Source organism: Neophocaena asiaeorientalis, unplaced genomic scaffold, assembly GCF_003031525.2.
Source record: "Neophocaena asiaeorientalis asiaeorientalis breed wild unplaced genomic scaffold, Neophocaena_asiaeorientalis_V1.1 scaffold46, whole genome shotgun sequence".
In the NCBI taxonomy this organism is placed as follows: Eukaryota; Metazoa; Chordata; class Mammalia; order Artiodactyla; family Phocoenidae; genus Neophocaena; species Neophocaena asiaeorientalis.
Window position 1 is genome coordinate 10,039,635 of NW_020175393.1, and position 17,669 is coordinate 10,057,303.

A 17,669-nucleotide genomic window follows, 5' to 3' on the forward strand; every position below is an offset into this window, starting at 1 on the left:
CAGCCAGGAGCCCTCTGAGGAGGGCAGCTTCCTGGACTCAGATGAGAGCTGCACATGGGCCAGGCAGCCTAACTTACCTCCTCCTTGCAGCCCCCCTGGCCAAAAAGCTAACAGCTGTCAATAGAGAGGAAGGGAACCTGTTTGGCCCGTGAACTCCCCTGTTGCATTCACGTGGCCCATCACAAGAGATCGGTGACTCAATGCTCAGTAACTGGCCGGAAACGGGTTGAGCCCCCCGCACTTCCCAAGCAGTGGGCGCACACCCAGTGGGTGAGTACAAGCCTGGTTTATAACATTCCTATGGGCAAAGCTCCTGTCCACCAGCAATGAGCCCAGGCCAGTCACGAGACCACAGCAGCTGCCTGGGGACTCGACTGCCCCACCTGCACCCAGCGCCCAGCTCTGTTGCAGAGCAGGCCCAGGGCACTGGTGTTGGACCTGCTAGCCCTCGTGCCATCCACGTTGGAGGAGCCGAGCCACCCTGGTGGGATGGGGCGGGAGTGCAGGATGAGCTCACGGCCGGCTCTCGGGAGGCTGTGCTCTCAGTCAGTGATACAGCACCAAAGGCCTGCTCGCGTAGGAGACGTTGTCCTTCAGGAGGGGGGACCCCACGGCCATGCGCACCTTGTTCCAGCGGTGGCCTTTGTTGTAGATGGGCTTGACGGAGCGGGGAGACCAGCGGGTGAGGTACCTGTGGAGCGAGGACAAGAGGTGGCTGTGGGACCGTGGGCATGGCCTCCTCAGGCCCAAGCCGTGCTTGGCCAACCAAACCCTTTCAGCAGTTTTCCTTTCTTGAGAAGGGCTTTTCCTGGGAGCAACTGCTGAATATGCTGTAAACAGATGGGCTGGGCTCCTGCTGCCGCAGGTGTGTGTGGCCAGGGTCAGGCAGCACAAGGCCACACGCTTCCTGGATCTTTATGAGTCGTCAGTGTTTGTGTGTATTTGCTGGGGGAGGAGGTGAAGGAAGAGGCTGCTCAGAGAGCAGATCATCCCTCTGTGGCCCAGTCACGGGGAGAGGAGAGGCTGATGTAGGGCCTGGAGGAATCCTTCCCTCTCCCCCACTTGGCTCACTCTGCCACCCCAGCCTTCAGGGAACAAGCCTAGGCAGCCATAACTCGTAGAGGATCCCTGCCCCTCACCCAACCCATGATGGGGGCCAGGAAGGTTCTTGTAAGTAGGAGGGGGTGGGGTGGGGAAAGATGGCTGCCACCCATAGTCCTTTTGCCTCCTTTGGGGATGGCAGCAGGGCCCTGACAGTTCCCGGAAAAGTGGCTCATGCCGGCTGGGACTGGGGTTTACTCCGTCCAGAACGAAACTTGAATCCTGTCCAGAGAGGCCCACCCTTCGTCCTGAAAGCTCAGCCATGGCAAAGGCCAGGATCCTCCCCTTCTTCCACACTAGGTTAGGGCTCAACCCAGCCGCCTCTAGAGACCCTCAAATGAGAGGTTTTAATTAAAAAAATTAATAACCATGGCTGAAAATTTTTAGCTAAGAGTGAAAAAATGACTGCTGATTTATACATTTCAACTGAGCTCCCCTGGACCTGTGTCTTCTGCTCTGAGCTTTGAGAGGAAGTAAAAGCTGTGCGTGGTATTGGCCTCCATGCCACGTGCGAGGTGGGCCAGCAGGAGAGGGCTTCCCCATGTCCACTGTGGCTGTCAGTGCCCCAGCAGGGAGGCCTCTGTGCAGTAGGCTGGCCCCAGGGATGCCTTTGGTGGTGCTGGGACCTGGCAGGCTCCTGTGCTGGCATTTCCCAGGCTTCAGAAGGGTGGGTGAAGAGGTGGGGTGTGGGAGCAGCCTCCCCCAAAGGGTTGCTCCTTGGGTTTGAAGACCCCAGATCCCAAGGCTCACCAGGCTCTCCATAGTTGCTGCCCTAAAGGCTCCCTGCCCCTCCCACCCTGGAGAGACCCCAGGGAAGCTGGGATTCAGCTGGCCCTGGGCCTGATGCCTGTGCCACAAGGAGCAGCCAGCTGGCAGGGGAGGGGGCTGAGGGCCTCCGGACGGCTCTCTGGGAACACTCCAGCTCTAAGAAGAACCAAGGCTCCTTCCTCCTACCTCTCCTGAAGGAGTGGGGAAGGAGGACGCATGGCTCCCCGGGGCCCGGCCGGTGCACGGCAGCTCAAGGACCTCTGGATGGAATCATAAAGTCCCTTGTAAGGAAACAGCCTCCCATGTAGCCAGGACTCCCTCTCCTCCCCAGGGTGGCCTTTGCAACCCAAGAGCCCCCACGCATCATCAATCCGGTGTCACGTTAAAGGACACCGGATATATGGGAGGGAGCCTGGCTTTGCTTCAAAGACCTGAGGGAAGGATGGATTGTGTCCTTAGGCCTGCTGCTTGTCTCTTAACGAGTCAGGGTAGGGGTGGGCTCAACCCCCAAAAGGTCCACAGCACATTTGGGAAAGACAGGAAGAGGTTAATATGTCCCGTTCCTCCGGGGCTGCTGGCGGATGGCCCAGCTAGCAGTGTGGGAGGTGCAGGTGGAGATGGGCAAGGGGCCAGGGTGTTGGCGAGGCGTCAGTGAAGACCCAGCTCTGGCCCTGCACCCCCAGCCCAGCAATCCATGGCTAGTATCTGCCTGGCCTCTCATCCTCCATGCCTGGGTTCTGTTGGGGATCAGCCTAGGAGATTTGCTGGGGGTGGGGTATCTTGCTTTGCTTTAACCACAGAGTGCAATTCCAGTGGCAGCGGGACAGGCTGAAGGCAGGGGGTTTATTGATACGATACGGGAGAACAAGAAGAAATACCAACATCGATTTTACAAACCTGGATCTACTCTCAACAAGGGGGTATTATAGTTCTAGGAGTATGTGAGTGTGGTAATGTCAGAGACAGCTGTTTAAGTGTTAGACAGGAATCTATTTCTACACCAGAGGGGGCCACCCTGCTTAGGCTGAAAGGCAGACTGACTGATTCTAGGACCTAGGGGACTTCCTCTCCTCCTCTATAAAACCTCAGGACCTCATGGGATACCATGTGCAGCTGTGTAGGTCGTTAACTGCACAACTCTAGGGAGCACCATTCACAATCTAGTCTACCTGGATGCTGCCTTAAAGTTTTGCAGTGTACGATTTGCGCAGCTATGTACAGTGGCCCTGCCCCAGACAGCCTTCCCATTTCTATTTCTAAGGCCCCATTTTGCCCTTTAATAACCCCAGTGCTATTACTGAAAGTTTGCAGAAGTGCTCTGACATTCCCATAGCAACTCAGTATGATGTCATAAACAGAAGATTAGCACATTCTAATGCCCAGCGAACGACCTTCTTACCCCTGTGCTAAGTGCCCTACTGGGGAAGGACAAGGAAAGAGGCTGAGGCCGGCAGGGGAGGGTAACAGAAGCGTACACAGTGGTCGGACTGATGGGGTGGGTGCTTAGGCTGGAAGGGATGGAATGCTCCAGCTTTCCTGAACTGTGGAACGAGCTCCAGGAGAGAGCCTCCCCAGCCCAGGTTACCTGCTTACCTGTTGAGTCGGGGTTTGCTCTGTGGAACAAATCCTTCTGGAAGCTTAGGCCTGTGATTTGGGAGCAGACCTGAGTGGAGAGAAAAGCATTTAAGGGGATGGTCTCTGCAGCTCCCTGTGTAGCTCTTGGGGGCTGGAGGGAAAGCCCAAGGGGGTGGGAGGTTGGCACTAGGGGGTAAGTATAATGAAGCCTCTGAATACCCATTGCCTTTTCAGGAGGGGCTGGAACATGGGGCAGCTGGAGGGTGGAAATGGTGCCCACAGCCCGCTTCTGCCCCTCTTAGCCCAAGGTGCTTTCTACCTGCTCGGTGGGCCATCTTCACACACTCCTCAATCTTGCGGTGCTCTTCCTGGCACAGGCCCGTGACCGTTCGGGGCAGCATGCCCCCGTGTGGCCGGATGAACTGACTGAGCAGCAGAACATCCTAGTGGAAACGGAAAACAGGAGATGAGGGTGCTCTGGACAGGCACTTGCTGCTGGGGAGCCAGGGCTGAGTGGCCTCCAGGGGAGGCTGCTGTACCCTGGCACTGCCAGAGGCTGAGGCTCCCCCGGAACAGACCTGAGGCCACTCCCTCCCCACAGAGCTCTGCACGCGGGCCTACTATCTCCACCCTAACAAAGGTTCAATCCCAACTTAGCAAGATTTCCTGACCCCATTACCAACCCCAAGAGTCCTCTCAGCTCCTCCATGAGATAAATCTTCCGATAGACTAGGTTAGAGAACAGGAACTCTTCAAGAAGGTTAACAAGCTTTCATGCATCCACGGTATCTTTCCTGGTGATGAAAGGTGTGTTCTCCTCCTTGGGTGGGGTAGGGGGCATGTCATGTACTTCTGCACAACAGGGAAAACCTGTACCATTTCCGCCCCCAGAGTCTACATGCCACAGCCCAGAAGACCCACAGAGAGCCCCTCAACCTTGTGCCATGCCCTCTGAAGCCCCAGGCAGCAACAAGCTGAGGATGGGGCCAGGTTGCAAGGTTAAATCCCACATCTTCTAAGCCCCCTGTGACCAGATGTAAATGGATTCTTGGGCTTCCTTTGAACCATCAGACTGCTTTGGATGAGTCAAGGAGAGAGTCAAGAATTAAGAATCAGAATCAAGAGAGACCACGTCCCCTCCCAACTCTCACAGCATGGCTGAGAGGGTTAAAGGAAAGTCGCCCACCTGACCCGGAGGGGCCTGGCATGCCTGTCTCCATGGTCCTGGTCCTCAAACTGACTCGCTGCCCTGGCAGGTACCTCGCTGTATAGCGGCAGGTTTGTTTTAATCACTGGAAAGCTCCCGGGGGACCCAGGCCCCCAAATGCCACCCCTGTAATCTCCAGAATCTGATGAAAAGAACTTGGATTGGATTATCCAGGGATAATACACTGGTCTCACAGCCCCAGTGCCCCCACTGCAGGCTGCCAAGAAGGCTGACAGCTTTGTGCAGCTCAAAGTGGCAGTGCCCTGAGTGGAAAGGGGTAAAAGGAAAACAACTTCTTCAGCCTTTACCTTGGAGGGGACTGGATTTCTTCTGCTTGATAAACAGAGCCAAGTCCATTTCCTGAAAATGGCTCGTAGGAAGAGTGCCCCACGGTGATCAGGCAGGTGTAGGGTTCACCTCTCTACTCACAGCTGGGATTCTAAGTATGGCCAGGACCCCACTAACTTCCATGTCACAAGAAGCTGAGAGCAGTGCCCCATGGCCTGCAAGTTCCCTGTTACTCCAGGTGGCCATCAGCGGAAGGGCCGGGACAGGTCAAAAGAATACCCCCACCCCCACCCCGGGGTAGCCTGAAGCCAAGGCTCCCAGCCCAGGAGATTAGTTGGGTCATTCTGTTCAGATCCCGTGGACATGTGGCCTCTCCTGCTCTGACCACCTGACCGGGATCTCTGCCCTTAGTCATCCCATTCCACAGAGGGGCATAGGGACAACCTGCAGGTCAAACTGGCCCAGAGTCCGAATCACCTGAAACCTAAAAACAGGGTTGCTTAATGTCACCAATAGAATGCTAAAGGACAACTATGGATTTCTCCAGGGCTGCGTCCTTTCCCCCAGGCCCGCCCCATCTCTAGACATGATACAGAGTAGTAGCTGGGATCGTAGGCTCTGCCTGGGTTTTGTAGCCCCAGAGTGTGCATCCCAGCTCTGATACTTACTAGCTGGGTGGGTGATCTGAGGCAAGTTCATTAACTTGTTCATTAACAAGTTCATGCCTCAAATTTCCTCATCTGTAAAACAAGGATGAAAATAGTACCTACTTCACAGGGATATTGTGAAAACTAAGTGAATTATGCCCCATAGGTGCTTACACACAGAGCAGCACCCCGTGCAACTCACCTATTGTTGTTCACTCTTGTCATCTCTCTGTGAAACAATAGCTCTAGGAGACCTACAGCAAACAGGGGTCTCTGTAGCTCCAATATGGAAAGAGAATGATGTATCCCCAGATCACAGTAAGGACTCTCCAGAGATGTCCTCATTATAAAAGGAGGAAAGCCAAGCTCAGATTTTGATTCTACCCCCCTGGGAACACAGCCCTACGAGACTGGGCTCAGGGCCCTGGTGGTCTGAATCGACCGCAACCAGACCATGAACTAAGTCAGCGACTCTTCCACCCTCGCTGCACATTAGAATCATCTGGGGAGCTTTAAAATATAATGACGGCTGGGCTCCACCCCAGGCCAACAGAATCATCTGGAGGTGGAGCCTGAGCATTTTTAAAACTGGACAAAATGCTTCTGTCTTGGTGGTTCCATGAGATGCTGCTTAAGCCCACAGGGAACATGAGCTCCAAGACGCGCAGACACGTGTGTCTGTGCCCAGACTCACCTCGTAGTTATACTTGTGTTTCAGGTTCCAGCGGCAGATGGGGCACTGGCCGGAGGGGTTGGGGGGATTTGGACTTTCCTTGGGAGTCCCTGTGATTCGGCCTTCAATCTAGAAGGCAGAGAAAGAGAGCCTGTGAGGGAGAGGGCTGTGCAGAGCCTCTCATCCTCAAACAACCCCCCGAGTGGTAGGAGTGCTGGTGAGACTTCATCTCTGGGGGCCTCAGGCAAGTAGCTAACGGGTCTCTACGCCCGAATTGTGGTGCTGATTCCATAGCTGCTGGACAATGGACCTTGGAGTAGCCACAGAGATGGGTCTGATGGTCTGCAAGGGTAGTAGAAACTGAACTTAATGCTGGTGGCAAGAGGGAGGGGTTTGCTCTATCAGCTGAATGCTATCTTTCCTTCCTCAAAAAGACAAAAACTCCAGAACATTATGCTTCCCTCTCACTCCTTTGGGAAAAAGTAATAAATGCACATGGTAGAAAGTTTCAAACTGTGCAGGGATGTGGAGTCGAAAGGAAGTCACCCTCCCATCCTGCATGTCCTTCTCAGAGGAAATTGCAGTTTCCAGTTTTATGTGACAGAGGTAAGTTTTTGCCAGTGGTTCTCAACCAGGCAGGGTTGCCTAAAAACAGGGTCCAGGGGACACTGGACAATGTCTGAGGCATTTCTGATCATCCCCACGGGGGGATGGAGTGCTACTGGCCTCTAGCAGGGAAGGTGCTCACCACCCTACATGCACAGGACAGCCCTCACTCACAACACAGAACCAGCCAGTCTAAAACGCCAGCAGCGCCAGGCTGAGAAAGCTGGTCTAGGCCTATACAAGCAGACAACTGTGTGCGCTCTCCTCCTCCCCCCTCTCTCTAAAAACACAGAGGGGAGGATACATTCCCCTGCCCTCTTCCTCTTATCACTTTGGATTCCACCTTTCAAACCGTGCTGAGGCCACATGTGAAGTGACCTCCTCCATGGCTGCTGTATCCTGTGACACAGCCTTGGAATTACTAAGCTCAATAAACCAATGATCTGGGCATCAGCTCCAATTGCAAGAAGGGGAGTTTAGAAAGCCTTGCTGATTGAGGCCACAGATTGTGTGATGTTGGGACAGGTCTGAGAGACTCTGGGAGGGAAGCAACACTGTCTCCCAGGGAAGAACTGGCAGAAGGCAAAGGGGGCCAGAAACAAGGCTTGGCCGTGCAGGGTGCTGTTACTACCCTTCTGCCAAGGCCACCACAGCTATGCCAGAAAGGGGAAAGTGCACTAGGGAAAATGTGCAGGTACATGGAAGGACTTGGGAGGGGGTCAAGGTGGGCCTGGTGGGGGAGAGCTAACACTTATTGACTCCCCACTATAGGCCTGGCTCTGTGCTAATAATGGTCCACATGTATCATCTCCTTTAACCCCACAACCTAGTGAGGGCGGAATCATGATCTTATTTTACTGATGAAGAAAGTGAGACCCTGGAGAGTAATACCCAAAGTCAGCCATGGCAGCGCCTCTCCAGGCATGGCTGGGTTACCTCCCCCAAGGGCTCTCATGGGGCCACATACTTCTGTGTTCATTCCACAAATAGCAAATTCATGCCCCACCGGAAAAACACTCTTCACACTCAAAAGCCAGACGTGCTTCTCTCCACCAGCATGGAGTTTAAAGGGTGAATACTTGCTTTGGCTTTAGATAAGGGAACCAAAAAAGGTGCCCTAAGGGAATGGGATCCCCCTAGAAAGAACTGTTTTGGGGCTAAGCAGTGAAAAGGCTGAGGGCGTGTTCTGGGGAAGACCCAAAGACGGAACCCTAAGGCTTGTCCTGGGGATAAGAAGGCCTTAGGGAGGACTGGTTTTGACTGGCCGCCAGAGGGTTAAATCCCTGCTTGACATGGAAGCTACAGAGGCTTCTGGGAACTCGGTGGAGTGGTTGAGGATTTCTTGGAGGCGTGGAAGGCCATGTGAAAACAACGTTGTCTTTTAGGGATTATAGGATAATCTAGGCCCCATGACTCCCAGAGGAAGGGAGGTGAGATGGCCCCAGTGAGGGAGGCGGGGAGTAGGTGGGTGAAGAACTGTGCTAGCTTTCTCACCAACAGAGAAGACAGGGTGCCAGCTATAAGCCCAGGGCCCAGAGAGTGTCACCTTCTAACTACATCACTGAAGGAGTAGTAGCTTAGTCATTCTAGGCAGAAAGGAAAGATCCAGGCTCCTCGCCCGGGGTCTACTCTCTCTAGTCTTGTCATTACCTTAGTTTTCCCCTTTGGAAAACTGACTTATCACCCGCCAAAGAACATATTAGCAAATACCTATGAGCTCTTGTCATACAAAGGGCCACTTTAATCAAGTAACAGATGTCTTAGTCCAGGCACAGCAACTGTTCCTGATTAACCACACTCTCACACGCAGGTTGAAAATAGTAGACTGTGGGATTTATGGTCACAGAGGGAGCAGATCCTGAAGCCAGGAGTCCAGCTGGGGCCTCCCACCCTCCCTCAGAGGAGCAGCCAGGCAGCTCCAAGCATTAAAGATGTTAGAAGTGGCCAACTCGACGATACTTACTATAGTTGTCTTCCCTGCTTGGATCTCCACCACTAAAGAGATAAAGGGGAAAAACTAGGTCAGCCATTTAATAAGGAACAGGGAATTTCAAGTAACAGCTCAAACTTTACACATGGAGAAAAACGGAGCCCTCTCTCTGCACTCTCCCACAGCCCTGACCTGGAAAAGGAAGTGTGCAGGGTTCACCTCCCAGTGCCAAGGCTCTGTGCCCTGGAGGATGGGCGGGGGCAAGCCCAGATGCCCACATCATATCATCTGTCTGGGATTAAGGGTCTCCACACTGTTTCTGCCTTTCTAAGCTGAGATTAATCTTGGTTCCATCCAAGGTACTTGGCAAGACCTTGCCCTACTGTGGCTAGCAACAATGGCCTAAGAGTTGAGGGTTGAAGGTGGGGGGTGGGAAGTGGGCAGAAGCCGCTAAAAGACCTTCAAAAATACCCATCGCACATGTTCTTTCATGAGGAGAACCCAGACAAATATGGTTCCTGACCTTGACGAGTTTGCAATCTAAGATACAGCACTGAGCTAACACTGCTCCAGGGGTCCCACGGTGGCTAGGTAATAAGACCACTTCACTCCTAAAACATCCTGAGAGCCTTGTGTACGAGCTGTACAAGGGCAGCTGTGCGAGTCAAATCCTCTCCCTGCAGGGGTGCATTTTGTTATCCACACCGGAGAGGGGTGATGGGAGAGGTGGGAATGAGGGGCCTGCAGATATGGGGTCCAGGCAGAGAGGGCTGCAGTTCCGCACTGAGAGGGCCTCCCTCAGCTCTTCGCTGAGGCAGTCAGAAGAGAACCCGAGGGCAAGACAATTAAGCCGCACGCACACAGGCACGCAAGCCAGGCTGTACATATTTCCTCTTACTTAACCAGGATGCAGAAAGACAACTTCAACAATATCCAAAGGAAGAACCAAGCTAATAACCCACATTCGGCAAACAGAATCAAATAGAAAGTTCTTGGAGATTCTCCTTGGTCTCCCAGTTTCTTTAGAGAAAGAAGCCATGGCTTTTAGCATAGGAACTGGCATACCGCAGATGCTCCATAAAGGCTAGGGAGCAAAATACTTCTCATAACGCCCTTCTGACTGCTAACTACTGTAACAGAAAACATGAGTGCACATACTAGGCTGCAAACTGTCTCCCCAAATAGTAAAACCATATTTTAACAGTAGCTTGGCTACCACAATCCGTTCTACTCAGCCCTAGCCAGATTAGAAAGAGCCTAAGGTTAACTTTGTGAATCTAATGAAAGTTACGGACCTTGCCGTGGAAACGCTTCCGTAAGTGTACACACAATTAGACATGGATTACAGGAAGCTCACACACCCCTACAGCTACGCACCTAAATGGTAATACTGGTTTTCCCTCAGGGATGGGAGGAGGTGATTTTCTGAAGTTTCTAAAATAAACATGGACTGCCTTTGCAATAAAAAATAAACAGTAAAAAGAACGAAAATGTCTAAGAAAAAAAAGTGAGGCAATTCTAACCCACCCACCCGGAGGCCCACAGCAGCATCTGTGATCACTGAGCTTCGTGACTGACACCAAACTGGACACAGATTGCCTGGAATTGTCCCCCGTTTGTTTTCTGGGCAAGGCCATTCATAAAGACTCATTACTTCAACCAACCAACCTGAGAGCCTCTCAACTTCAACTCCACACACACAAAGGAGTAACAATGGCCAGAAAGGCCCTGAGGCTTTCTCCAGAGAACACTGTATACTAACCAATTCAAAGACAAACTAGGTTTCTCTCCCTAAGAGAAAATGTGTCACTGCACAGATCAACTTGTTTCGAAGAGAGACCAGCCTAAATGGGATGTGGGTGAGACTCAAACTGGTACTCAAGTCTGGCGGCCAGCACAGCTGCAGGGAGATGGTCACTGCACTGTGTCAGCTACAAAAGTAGGGAGGCAGAAGGACGCAGCCCTAGCCCAGCAGGCACCCCGGAAACTTTGCAAATTTGCAAAAACCAAGTTGGAAGAGGGACAGAGGGTGACCCAATCTGAGCAACAACAGGTGGGGGGCGAGTTTTTAAGAATCCGGATAGGAAACAAAAGGAAAGACCCACTCTGGTACCACTCAAGTCAGCGTGAGAACAGTGCCCTGAAACGAAGCGGACAAACATGCTTCCCCTCTAGGTGGAGGCACTTGGGTCCTAACCATCAAGTAAACAAGTCTAGCAAAACACACATCACTCCCGGCAAAGAACCAAACCCTGAAGTCATTCCACTGGCCCCTGGAAGAGAGATAAAAGCCCGTAGCAAGCTCCACTGTTAATGAGCTCCCCACACAGCAACTCTGAGCCAGTGAATCATCTCACTATAAGTCAGTGGGTAAAACAATAGGCAGATGCTTATCTAATAGAGACAATTCATCAAATGAGAAGGAATGACTGGAGAACTCATACAGGACAGACATTGGTCAGGGCGGTGTCTCAGTGCAGGGGCAGAGGGCCCACCGAAGCCTGAAGAGGCCCTAGGAGATTTCAAGTCTCTGAAAACAGGAGTTAGGAATCAAAATAGTATTGCTTTTCAGCATGCATACAAAAACATGTCAAAACCAAACCAAACCTGATATCCATTTGTTCCTGGCCTCCTCTCCATTCAACAGAAGTGGGGGTGGCTAAGAAAAGCTGGACTAAAAAACTGTTAGTCACTAACTGAAAACTTGTTTAGGAAAAGATGGAATTGCTCTTGTGTTCCGAGATATGGTTGTATCAAGTAAACTAAGGAAAGATACAAAGCAGTTTCCTAAACTAGAATTACGGGCCAAAATCTTCTAAGATAGGCACTTCTCATACACTTCAAATAATCTGTGCCACAGGAGGCAACACATCTGCTGAGTACCCATGGAGTGTGCAGCCGGGCTCCACCCACTGTGGAGCGCTCCAGCCTACTAGCAGACACAGCCTTTGCCCTAGAGGAGAAAAGAGAACTAAACCAAGCAAGGGAATCTCACTCTAACAAAGTCCATGCCTCGTAAAGAGGTCCTTTGAGTACTTCAGTAAATACTCACCTAGGATGGAGTCCAAGATAACTGAAGTGTGTCTAGAGCAAACAGCATCGAGGTGAGATTGCAGTGAACGCAAAAAGATCTCAATGGCCACATAAACACAGACACAGTGAACTGCAGCGGGATAAAGACCCAGCTGTTTAGTAAAGGAGGAAGTGAGGAGAGCGGAATGACGAGGAGTAGAGGGCACTGCTGCAGGAAGTGCCCAGAGACCAAGGTCCTTCTTGGAAAGGATCCATGGAAACCAAGCCCCAACTAGAGTATGAAGGGACGGAGTAACCGAATGGCAAGGTGGCTAAACGGCAGCACCAACGATCTTATGTAGGGTCAGGGAGTAGAGCGCATGTTTGGGAAGTATGGCCATTGACTACTTTTCTCAAACTCCTTCCTTGCTCAAGCTCTGCTCCCTTCTGTTCATCTTTAATCCTGCCACTAAAGTTTTCTGATTCTCTCATCACCTACCCCTTCCTTTTCCCTTGGACCTCTGAGGGAATGTCCCTCTGCACTATCCTTCAAATGAGGAGTCTTACTGCTACATAAAAACCTCCTTCCACTAGCAGGTTACTCTGGACTACGTCTTTTTTTTAACTATTTATTTGGTTGCACTGGGTCTTAGTTGCAGCAGGGTGGCTCCTTAGTTGCGGCTCGCCAGCTCCTTAGTTGTGGCACGTGGGCTCCTTAGTTGTGGCATGTGAACTCTTGGTTGCAGCATGCATGTGAGATCTAGTTCCCTGGCCAGGGATCGAACCCGGGCCCCCTGCACTTGGAACAGTCCTAACCACTGCACCACCAGGGAAGTCCCTGGACTATGTCTTTTGAATTCTTTAAAGGCCCCAATTTGCTCACTCCTCTCTCAAAACTTTTACCTATAAGGATGCCCATCCTGCCAGGCATATCCTTGTCTGAAATGCTAAGTCCTCCAGAAAGCTCCCTTAGGAAAAGATGAAGAAAATTCCCTTCAGCCTTTAGTCCTTTTCAACACACTCTGCTCTGAGGGTCTGATAGATCATTACTGTTAATTCAGATAGTCATATGTGTTTATTTTTCTTGTTTTAAATGCATTCCTTCACAAGGGCTCTAAGAGTGACAAGGTAGGAACAAGGTCTAACCTTTGCTAGGTCTGACAGTGTCAATCATGAAACTAAATGGTCTCCAGCAAGTTAACTGACAAGAGCTTTCAGGGAAGGGAGGGAACCATGCAGAAGCCCTGCTAATGGAATACCAAGGTGATGTTATTGGAGGGAAAAGTGCTGGCTGTTCTTCCAACTCTACTACTTACTAGCTGTGTGATATTGGGCAGCTACCCAACACCTCTGGACCGGATTTCCTCATTTGTAAAAATGCCTGTAATATTCACCTTTAAGGATTGTTGGGAAGACTGAATAAGTGTACGTGGGGAACCTAGCACAGTGTTTGCAGCAGGCACTTAGTAAACCACAACTTCCATTTTTTGGTCTTCCTTTAGTTTTGCTTCTTCTGTAATTATCTTTTTTGGTTTTGTGTGTCCCTCTGTCAAACTTTAGACCAGGCTTTCTCAACAGCAGCAGGATCAGTATTTCAGGCCAGGTGGTTCTTTGTTGTGGAGGGCTATCCTGTGCACTGGAAGATGCTTAGCAGCATCCCTGGCTTCTACCCACCACATGCCGTGAGCACCAGCTGTGACAACCAAAAATGTCTCTGGACATTGCCAAATGTTCCCTGAGGGACAAAACTGCCCCCAATTGAGAATCACTGCTTCAGACAGAGAGATTCTATAGGCAGGAGGAGTGGTGCTGAGTGCCCATGAACTCTGACTAAAATTAAGGAAGTACTATCTGATACTCTGAAAAGTAGAATGCTTGAATACTTTCAGCAAGACACTCACCTTCCTCTCCATGACTTTAAATTCTATGTGTGTACAATATTATTTGTGTGTCAAATATACTGGCTGGGACCAGTCAAAATTAGCTTTATGTGTAATTCTTTATGCCTTACACATAATGGATAGAATATCAAGTTTTTTTTGTTTTTTTGTTTTCATTTAAAGGCTTTGGAGATAGGTGGTTCTCAAGAAAAATATAAAATATGGTAATGCCTTCATGTAAGATCACATAAATTCAATTATTTAGCCTTTAGGTCTGACAGTAACACAGAGAAGTTAGCAGGTATTTATGGCAAGGAAGACTTCAAACACCCATCTCATCACACAGCCCAGCATTTCACAAACTCTCCAACTGAAAAATTCTAATCTCAAATATTCCTTTGTAAAAAATCAAAACTCTTCCGCTTGCTTATCCTCTGGGGACATAGCAAAAAACTGTTTTCAACTTTTGATTTCATAAAGGATAAGTAAATTGCAGCCGTTAGTGTTTGACACTTGGTAGACGCCCTCAAAAATGTTATGGGCGTATGCCTATTTTGCAGCATGGGAACAGATGAAACACCTTATCCAAGACACCTCTTTGTTGTCTTTCTTTATCAATGAATTAGTTTATCTAATGCTAACCAGGCAGTATCTGGATTTTGTTGTTCTTTCTAGCAAACGTTCCATCTTCCCTTCATAGCTAAATTTTTCAAACACATCTATTCATTTCTTCATGAACTATCTCTCTCATTTCCCCAAACTGGGTTCCTTGTATGCCACTCTATTGAAATTGCTGTTTGAAAGCTAAAAAAAGACACCTTTTCTGAGACGAATCCAATGCTCTCTTCATTAGGCTCTTCTTTTTGGACTTTTATGGTCCCCCTGGCAAAAATGATCACTATTTTCCTCTGGATTCTTCTCAGCTTTAGTTAAAGGATATGCTGGTCAATACTACACCAGATCTTAAAAACACACACACAGGGCTTCCCTGGTGGCGCAGTGGTTGGGAGTCCGCCTGCCGATGCAGAGGACAAAAAAAAAAAAAAAAAAACACACACACACACAAAACCACTTCACTTCTATTGCACATCACTCATCCTTTCCTGCTTCCAGCAGTGCACAAAGACTATGTCCTGAAAGACCTCTTCACTCTCTGCCAGGTTCCATCCTTTTATGAGCCTGTTAAAGACACACCCCCTTCATGAAAACTTCCAATTCGGTTTCCTGTTGCCGGTAACCTAATCTCCCTGTACTTCCGCATGTAAATACCTAATACCTAACTTGCATTTATTGGAGTGTATCATATCATCTTATTAGAAACTAAATTCTCAGGAAAAGGGTTATATATTTTTTTCTCCAGAATCCCTTAACAGCTTGAAGTACAGCACTTGGCCTTCAGTAAGCTCTCGGTGCAATACTAGAATCAGGCTGCTCTTCCCTACTTAAGATTAATGAAAAGCAAAACCACCATCCAGCATATGCCTCTGTTTCAACTGTTCAATGGTCTTTCCACCTTAGCTTCCACTTCTCAGACTAGCGGCCCAGGCAGAAAAAGCTGCCATCAGATTACAGCATTTTCACATGAGAAACTGGAAAGGGAGGCCCGGGGGAGGTTATCCAGATGTCCTTCCCCGATGGCGCAGGAATTCTTTAATGAAAGAGGCGGCGATTCGGCGAATACGGAACGGAGAATTAACACGCAGACCCTAACCAAAAACTTTCCTGAACCCTGGGACAGGTTTCTCTTCTGCCCCTGCTAACTAAGTAGGCTTTTCTCTCCGATCTCCATCCCCCTCCCCCGTCCCCACGCGTGAGGACAATCACGATGGGTGGGAGATCAAAGTAACAGCATCAGGGTCTGGAAGGGAACTGCAAGCACTCTCGGAGCCCAAGCATCTCCGGCGTTTCGGAACCGCCTGAAGGAAAGGGAGGGAGGGGAGCACGGGGGCAGAAGGAAGCAACCTTTGCTTCTCCTCTTCAACCCTGGGAGGTCACCAGGACTCACCTTCCCTGAACCCGCGAGCTGGAGGCCGGGCCCGGCTGGTCGCGGCCTGGCCTGCCAGGAGCCCTCTGAGCACCCGTCCGCAGCCGGACACCAGCACATTGAGGGCCACCATCTTGAAAACCAACGCTGACCTCTTGTGCACTTCCGCTTCCGGAACGGCGCGCGCGCAGCCGCAGTGGTGGGCCGGAAGGTTGCGTCCTGTGGGCCTCTAGCTGCGTTATTCTTGTCCGTTACTTCCATTTCCTCACCTCTCCCGCTTTGAGCAAAACGGTGCGGCGTTGTGTGAAGCCTGTGCTTTGTTCCGAGAGTCTAGGGAGATCTTTAGCTCCTGTCTGCCAGTCCTCGAAGTTCTCAAGGTCGCTTTCGTTCCCTGGCGGGCTTTTTCGGTAAAATCACATGCACTGCTCCTATTTCTTTAAAACTTTTTCTTCTCTTCAAGTGAGATGTGGATTTTCAGCTTCTTGAGGCTGGGCTTAAGTCTGTACCAGAGCAGTTGAAATGGTTAGAAACAGTGGTTCTGGAACATCAGGTATCCCGCAGACCTGGGATAGAGTTAATACCACCCCCACGCCACCCCCCACGCGTCTTTCATTCTCATAACTTGGCGCTTCCCTTTGGCCCCAGGGCCTTTGCTCAGCTATTTCCTCTGCCTGCTCTGTGGCTACTGGTAAACTTATTTCTCAGGGCTCAGCTCAAACTTCACTTCCACATTAGAGTCTTCCTTAACGTCCCTGTTACTTGTTCTCAGCACCAGATACCTCTCCATCTTAGTGCCCCACTCAACTGCAATTTTGCATCTGTTTGTGTAGTATGTGTCTCCTCACCAGACTGTAAGCTCCTTGACGGCAAGGACATTGTTTTTTCTGGTTGACTCTCAGTTCCAGCATCCATTATGCGCTTGACACGTAATGAGTGCATTATATACTTGTTGAGTGAATGGGTAGAACCTATTTTATACCGTTTTTGTGAAGATGAGATGGGATAAAACATAAGTGCTCAATAAACATAATTTATTAATAGCACAGTTACTGAAATGGCCTTTGTGCTAGGTGCTCTTCATAAGTTTGACATACTTGCCTAATAAAGAAGCTTGTAGTACCAGAAAGAAAACACAGCTGCCCAGTTTTCTGTCTTTTGGATTTGCAGGGTGTATAGGATATTCCCCTAGAGCTACATAAGAAAGGAAAGCCATTCACAGCTCAATTCTTCCACATTGTGGTTAGGATATTCTTTTCCACACCGGAAGTGGGATTTTCTAGTTATCCTACTCTAATTCAAGGATGGGAAAATCAGGCTCATTAAATGGCAGAGCACATTCCCTGATGAAGGGGAGGGAAGGAGTCCATCTGACAGTTGGGACTGCCACGCTTGTGGACTAAGAGGATGCAGAGCAGCTGCTGCATGGGGAGCTTGAGTGGTGTCACCAGAGGTGAGGAGAGTGGGAGAAACGTGGCATTGGGTTTCCTTAAAACATCAAATTCAGCAAAAACAGGTCCTGGGAAGGGGAAACTTCCCAGGTCCTGGGAAGGGGAAACTTCCCAGGACCTGGGAAGGGGAAACCCAGAGAAAGGTCAATCTTGGTGAGTGAGATGGACACATGGATTAGGAGTGGAGCAGAGGGTTTTGGTGGTGTATAGGTCTAGGTGTTCTGGCCAGGATAAGGAAATTCTTGGCTGTTCTTGTAGCTTCTATATACTTTCCTTTTGTACAGTTGACCTTGAGCCCTTCCTGCTTGTGCCATACCCCTTGTTTCTTTACAAGTCCCCAACTTCTGGGGATGACTGGGACCACGGCAGTAACAGAGCCCCACCCGGGGTTTGTTTTGGACATAGTGAGCTAAAGTATTTGAGTGCTAACCCTCCCTTTGTTATCATATCCTAATTTAATATAATCAAATTTTATTTTAAAAAGCAACTTATATTTTCTACAATGACAAGTAACATGTGATCATAGTAAAAAAAATATGACAATAAAGAG

At 50.0% G+C, this 17,669-nt stretch overlaps 1 protein-coding gene across 1 annotated transcript; it reads right to left on the reverse strand.

Annotated features, from left to right (window-relative positions):
* Window positions 1-270: 270 nt before the first annotated feature.
* MRPS18A (mitochondrial ribosomal protein S18A) lies at window positions 271-15,818 on the reverse strand. Its single transcript, XM_024765848.1, has 6 exons — window positions 15,693-15,818; window positions 8,829-8,860; window positions 6,281-6,388; window positions 3,764-3,887; window positions 3,463-3,532; window positions 271-691 (listed from the first exon to the last, which is right to left on the reverse strand). Exons 1-6 carry the CDS (start codon window positions 15,802-15,804, stop codon window positions 547-549), a joined length of 591 nt encoding a protein of 196 aa, XP_024621616.1. The 5' UTR covers window positions 15,805-15,818; the 3' UTR covers window positions 271-546.
* Between the last annotated feature and the right edge of the window lie 1,851 nt (window positions 15,819-17,669).